The 7,410-nt window shown below is 42.6% G+C and overlaps 1 protein-coding gene across 1 annotated transcript; it reads right to left on the bottom strand.

The window, feature by feature from the left end:
• Positions 1 to 350: 350 nt before the first annotated feature.
• Positions 351 to 3,629, bottom strand: LOC104805031 (pollen-specific leucine-rich repeat extensin-like protein 1; the record flags this gene model as incomplete). Its single annotated transcript, XM_010529432.2, has 1 exon — positions 351 to 3,629. A coding segment is annotated over one exon (3,004 nt), but the record flags the coding sequence as incomplete, so codon positions are not given.
• Between the last annotated feature and the right edge of the window lie 3,781 nt (positions 3,630 to 7,410).

Genomic DNA, 7,410 nt, shown 5'->3' with positions numbered 1-7,410 from the left:
ACTCTTTTGATGCTTGTGTTTATTCCAGATGAGGCTCAATGTAATATGTTTGCATGCCACATTACATATTCGAAAGTTTCACGGTTTAGATCAGGTTTAGTTCACCAGGTTTGATACATTTTCTTAAGTTCTATATCTACCTCGACTAGTGTTTGTCAACATTCTCTAAGACATAGTCCCTAAGTTGCGAAAATAACTAACATGATACGAATTTATGGTGATATCTGAGTTTTTATGCATTCTTTTTCAAAATATATGCCTGGGTATTTTTCCACTACATAGAATTTTTTGTTTGTTTGGATTCGAGATATCTTCTATGCACAAATAAATTTTTAAGGGAATAAATTGTAGAAATACGAACTTTGAGACAAAGGTGAGTTCAAAAGCGGCTGAAATACAAAATAAAAATGAAACACAAAGAATACGGTTCACACTAGAACAAAGAATACCCATATATATATGTTGTCATTACGAAAATATGTTCAAATTTACTTCTAAGCATCAACTACTTACAATGCTCAAATATAAATGTCATTTACTTGTTTTTTTTGTTGTTTTTGTAACAGACCAGTTAGCTGGAAAATTTTTAGGTCTCATGCGTGTGGAAGGGGCAAACTATATTGGTTTAATAGCCAGGGAAGATCGGTGGCGGTGGCGATGCATATTGGAATCCAATGTTCGGTGGGAGTATGAAGTCATCATCATAACCACCATCATTGGCTCCTGGTGTTGGTGCATTTGCATCAGGTGCCAAAGATGGAGAAGATGTGGTTGGTGATGGTGGGGTCGGAGTCTGATGTTGTTCAAATGATGGTGTAGGGGCTTGTCCAGGTTCAGAACTTGGTGTGGAGGCCTGAACTGGTTCAGAAACTGGTGTGGGAGCTTGAACTGGTACAGGTTCAGGGGCATTAAAGATTTCGGGCGATGGGGTCGGTGCTTGGTTATACGCCGAGTACACAGATGGTGCTTGAACTGGTGTCGATGATTGAATTGGTTCTTGAACTGGTGATGATGATGGTGTTGGAGATTCTACTGAAGGTGGTTGCGCAGCTATTGGTGCTGGCGACGGTGAGTAAATTGGTGAAGGGGGAGAGTAGACGGGCGGTCGTGGGGAGTAGATCAGAGGAGGCGGCGAGTGAACCGGTAGTGGAGGAGGAGAGTAGACTGGCGGAGGTGGTGGTGAGTGGATTGGTGGAGGTGGTGAATAGACTGGCGGTGGTGGAGGAGAGTGAACTGGAGGTCGTGGGGAGTAAACCGTTGGCGGTGGAGAAAACACGGGGGTCGGTGGTGGAGGAGGAGATTGCAGGGGTAGTTGAGGAGGTGGGGAGTTTGTTTCTACTCTTGGCGGTGGGGGAGGACGACGTTTTCTGACGGGAGAAGCGTCATATGGGTCTTCAGGTATCGGTGACTCCTCCGGAGGGGAAATCGGTTGTGGTGTCTTAGACTTTGGTGGTCCTTCACGCATAGGTGGCTCTGGTTTTGGCGGTTGTTCTTGTTTTGGTGGCTCTGACTTGGACAAGTCTGAATCCCCAGGTTTTGGTGGTTTTGGCTCAAGAGATTCCACTGGTTTTGGAGGTTTTGGCTTTGGAGAGTCCTCGGGTTTGGGTGGTTCTGGCTTTGGAGTTTCAGGTTTTGTTGATTTTGAGGGCTCGGGCTTGGGTGACTCCTCATATTTAGGCGGTTGTGGTGATTTTGGTGGCGAGTCCTCGGGTTTAGGTGGTTCTAGCTTAGGAGTTTCGGGTTTTGGAGGCTCAGGCTTGGGTGACTCATTTGATTTAGGCGGTTGTGGTAACTTTGGTGGCTTAGGGTTTGATGTTTCTGGCTTGGGAGTTTCAGGTGTGGGTGCTTTTGGTGGCTCGGTTTTGGGTGTTTCTGGCTTAGGAGTTTTGGGTTCCGGTGTTTTTGGTGGCTCATGTTTTGGTGTTTCTGGTTTAGGAGTTTCGGGTTTTGGTGTTTTTGGTGGCTCAGGTTTTGGTGTTTCTGACTTAGGAGTTTCGGGTTTTGGTGTTTTTGATGGCTTGGGTTTCGATGTTTCTGGTTTAGGAGTTTCGGGTTTTGGTATTTTTGGTGGCTCGAGTTTTGGTGTTTCTAGCTTAGGAATTTCAGGTTTGGGTGACTCATCGGGTTTAGGAAGTTCGGGTTTAGGTATTTTAGGTTTTGGCAATGTCGGCGGCTCTGGCTTCGAAGACTCATCTGGCTTAGATGGCTTAGGTTTGGGTGATGGTTCTTTGATTTTCGATGGTTCAGGTTTCGGCGGACTTACTTCAGGCTCAGGCTTCGACATCTTTGGTGGATCCGGTTGATGGGAAGGAGATGGCTTTGGCGATGGATTAACCGCAGACTTCTGACCTGAACCACCACCGTCACTACCACCACCGCCACCAGCACATTTGTCTTTACTGCAATCCACTGGATGACTCAAAACCGGTAAGCATTCTTTAGCAGATTTCTGTTTCGGTCTATTTTGTAAACAATTGCTTGTATCATCGAATACTTTCTCGTTGCTTGTCCCCGGAACACAAGCCTGGCTTTCTCCGTTGAAGAAATTGTATGAAAACGTGAAGTTGACCAATTTGGGTAACTTGCAGATGTTTTCGCCGACAAATCCTGTGAGCTTATTGCCTGAGAAATCGAGCTGTTCCACGTTTGCTAAACCCGACAAGCTCGACGGTAAAATTCCGAAGAATCCATTATTGCTCGCATCGAAGACTGTGACGTTGTTCAATAATCCTATCTCGGATGGGAAACAACCGCTGAGATTGTTCCCGATGAAGACGATCTCGTTTAGATTCTTCATCTTTCCGATCGTCTTTGGAATGCACCCACTAAACTTGTTGTGAGCGAATGTCACGACGGACGCAGTCGATTTCCCAATCGTATTAGGGATTGTCGATTCAAACCTGTTGTTGTTCAAGAAAATGGCGTCGAGATCCTTGTCGAATACCTCTTCCGGTAATTTTCCTTCGAAATCATTGTATCTGATGTCTAGATACTTCAAAGCCGGCCACGAGAGGGTAACAGTTGGGAACGGACCGACGAAACGATTATTGCTGATGTCAAATTCGTACATCAATGTCAATTTCGAGAGACTCTTCGGGATGATCCCACAGAACCGGTTGGAGTTAATGTGAAATAACGCGACATCAGTCATCAACCCTAGCTCGGGAGGTAAGTACCCGGCTATATCCGCGTGATTGAGGTCGATCCCAGCCACGACGGTGATACTAGCGTCATCAAGTGCAGATGCACAGAAGACCCCAGTGTAGGCACATACGTAAGGACCGACCCAGTTAACCGTGGTGTTAAAAGGGTCAGAATACATCGCCTTCTTCCACGTCTGGAGAGCGATGTAAGCCCTCTTCAAGCGGGAATTAGCGAACGTGAGATTCTCGTCGACCTCGTACTCAATATCTTCGGGGAGATCCCCATTCTCGCCTAATGCCAGTAGCTGGCGTCGAGCGATAAAGGAGGCCTCCTCGTCGGAGAGGGCGGCCATGGAGGGGACGATAACGGTGAGAACCACCGTGGAGAAAACAAGAAGGAAACAGCCTAAGGGCCTCTCCATTGTTCTCGGTACTGTGGGTAATGGTTTCTGGTGAAAACCTTGGAGAAGCCAAAGCTTAATAGAACTTTGGGAAGGTCAAGAATGAAGGGAGGTTATTGCAAAGAAGCCAACCAATCCAACGGCTTTTTTTTAGAGGTTTTTTACTAAATTTGGGAAATTTCTAGTTTTTATTTACCAAAAAAAAAAGAAACTTGAATTTTTTTTTCAAGAATAGAAAATGTAGCTAATTAGGAAAGACAAATTATCTGGCCATTGACGAAGTCGGTCATCACACAACGTCTAACAAAGCTTTGACTCTTTTTTACCATCACTTGAAGACTTTGCGATCCATACAAAAATTTATTTATTTTTTCTTATTGCAGAAAGTGATCGGGTAAAAATAAAATTGAATTATAGACAGAGAAACAAAGAAGATAGTGAAATAAATTTTTTTTCAGTATTTTCAATAAACGAAAATCAAATTGTTTTAAGCACATATATAAGAAGACGACGAAAAAACCAACCATAACCGCTAATATATTCTAATAACCATAACCGGTTATATATATTTTAATAAAATTTACTGAAACGTTATGTGGCAAGTTGTTAAGCTCATGGGTTTCGATTTGTTATTTTTCATGAAATGCGATAACGATGTGTTTTCAAAAGATTTAATTGTACAAAGACGAATCGGAGTTTATGAAACTAACATTTCTTTGGACGTTATTTTTCTTATAGATGATTTCAATTGATTTCTTCAAGTTGAAGGGTTTTAATTTGAGTTTAAAGTATAATCAAATAGAAAAACATTTATAAATTAATAAACCTTGTTAAATCTCCATATTTACTTTACATATTCCATGCTTGCACTTAGTACCATATAATTAAAAATGTAAAAACAAGATTAAAACATTATACAGATAACATATTAAGCTACTTCCTTTGGTTTTAGCATTCTTCCATTTTTCTGTTGCCGGTAATTGTGTTATGTAATAATTATCTATTGAATATTATATATAGATTTGTTTATTTTAGAATATTCCATTTCTTATGTTATATAGTTTGCATGTTCTGTATTTAATATAGTAATCGAAGAGTCATTATGAATAATTTTAAACACCTAGGTCAATCATGAATAATTTAAAACACCTAGGTCAATCACCATAATGTGAAATATGATTGAATTAAAACTAGCATAAAACGACTAGCATAAGGCATAACTAGATAATATTATAATATATTGGATATAGTTTTCTGATATATGATCTTTAGACATGATCATTACTATCATACATGAGAAGTAACGTTGTTTTGACATAGTTAAATCATTTGATGACAATAAGTGGTCAAGATGAGATTTTTTCTACGTCTCTGGTCTTCTTCTGCTCCTCTATCTCCTCAGCCTCCCAACCCCAAACAACTCTCTCTCCCAAACGGCACCAACACCACTCCACCCCCAAACTCAGAAAGCCAAGCCCAACCGAATCTACAACCAGTGTTTTCCCAACCTCCATCCTGACCTAGCCCCACTACACACCCGATTAAACCCAAACACGTCCCCCTTCACCACCACTGTCACCTCGCCACTTAAACCTTCAAATCGAGCTCCTCACCTCACCATTATGTCCGACTGGTGGCTCGCTATCTCCTGATAGAAGACATTCTACCTCTTTGCCAACGAAACCCATAAGTCTCAGGACCCGATCTCGTTGTTGGTTTAGGTGCTCTATGTTACTTTACGATATGAGTAACGAGACATTTTGTACTGAAGATTCACGGTTTTGGTTTAAGTGAATGGATGTTCTTTTTCTTTATTCGTTTTGCATATTTGATGAATAAGAAAATCCATGATTTGTTATAAACGATCCTAAACTTCTCTTGATCGATTCCAAGTGGACGTCGAATTCTCTTCAAAAATCCTAGTAGATTCGTTCTAAATCATTTCGAATCTTTTCCGCCGGTGTGGATACATAAGGAGTTGTACTTTCAGTTCTTGGTGATTAAAACAGGTCTCGGATCGATCAAGAGGTAAGTATTTGATTCCTTCAGTGATATACACGATTATCGGGGGTTTTGTTACGTGTTGGGTTGTGTGTGATGTTTGATCACACGGGTTTTTCACCGGTTTTATAACGTCATGCATCATAATTCTTCTCTCATTCTAGACATTATAGGATGTTAGATGGCCATGGGTAGGTTGTTTTGCTTGTTTTTTATTACAGGAAGACTCCACGATGGATCCTCACGAAGCGGGCACGGAAGAACAAGAATTCGAGAAAGCTCGGGAAGCTCAGAGAAAATGAGCGACCCGCCCATTTTATGGGCGGTCGCTCATTTTGTGAGCGGTCGCTCATTTTATAAGCGATCGCTTGCTTTTCGCATGTGCAGAGGAAAATGAGCGACCCGTCCGAAAAATGAGCGACCGCCTGAAATCAAAATCGGCCCAAAAAGAAAAAGCCCGTGTTTTGAGGAGAAAACCTAATTCTGGACTTTGACAAAAAGGGGAGTTTGAGGAGAGAGAAGGGGGGCTACACACTTTGGAGAGAGACTTGACTTGGAAGAGGAAAGAGAAGGGATTTTGGAGATCAAGGAGGCTAGGAGAAGAAGAAGACCACCATTGAAGACCATCTTGAGCATTTCTTCTCCTTTTCCATGTTTCTTCATTTTGCTTTCTGTTTTGAAACCCTAGTTATGGAGTAGTGATTTTGTTGTGGGTGAGGGATCCCCACTTTTGTATGGACACCTAAGCTTAATCTATGATGTCTTTGAGTTTTCTTCCATTGGTTTGATGTTTTATGCTTAATGCTATTGATTTGGGCGAAACCCTAATTGATATGACCATAGAACACATTGATCATAGGGATATGGGAATGATGTTTGGAACTAAATGTCAAATGAGTGAGTTATTCACATTGGGAGATGGCTTAGCTTGCTTAGGGTTCATGATGGGGTACATTAATGCATCTAGAGATCATTTGGATCATTGGGAAATGAGTGAATCGATTCTCTAAGTAGTGAGTTTAAGCTCGGGAGAGACAAACTCTAGAGGAAGTGGTTGAAACCCCCAATTGGAAGACAAATCCTAAGACATTGTAGCACCACTAACTGTCCATGCGATTTATGAGGGATCCCAAACCTATAACGCCTCAAACCATCGTTTACAAACCGTTAATTTTACTTGCTTTCTTGTATTCCGACACTTACCACAAAGCACATCTTTACTCGACCACCTAATCTAGCTTAGAGATAGACTAATACATCCTAGTCCTCGTGTTCGACCCCGGTACTACAACTACCGTATACTTGCGGATAGTGGTATGAATCGGGTACTAAATATAAGACTCGGTGCGTGCGCATTAAGTTTTTGACGCCGTTACCGGGGACTAGGCGTTTTCGTGTTAGTCTAGATTTTTGCTAGATTTTTGCTAGATCACCATTACCGGGGAATGGTTAGTCTGTTCGGTCTGACTCTTCAGTCCGTCCGGTCTGACTCTTCAGTCCGTTCGGCCTGACTCTCCAGACCGTTCGGTCCAGACCAATGGTCCGGACTCTTGCCCCTTTGAACCTTCTCTCTCCGACTAGTGACCTAGATCGGACGGACTGGCTAAGCAGTCCGTTCGGTCTACACACCTTAGTCCGTTCGGTCCAACATCTTGGTCCGAACGAACTGGATCCTCTAGTCCAGAGGAATCAGTCCGTTCGGTCTACACACCTTAGTCCGTTCGGTCCAACATCTTGGTCCGAACGAACTGGATCCTCTAGTCCAGAGGAATGACGAACCCTAGACCGTCCGGTCCAGAGGACCAGACCGTTCGGTCTAGGCGGAAAAACGCGATCAGATCACGTTCTTCGTCGTTTCGGTCCCG

The sequence above is a fragment of the Tarenaya hassleriana genome, unplaced genomic scaffold (genome assembly GCF_000463585.1).
Source record: "Tarenaya hassleriana unplaced genomic scaffold, ASM46358v1 Cleome108, whole genome shotgun sequence".
NCBI classification, from domain to species: Eukaryota; Viridiplantae; Streptophyta; class Magnoliopsida; order Brassicales; family Cleomaceae; genus Tarenaya; species Tarenaya hassleriana.
Note: the sequence above shows the minus strand (reverse complement) of the source record. Positions and strands in the feature narration are given on the sequence as shown.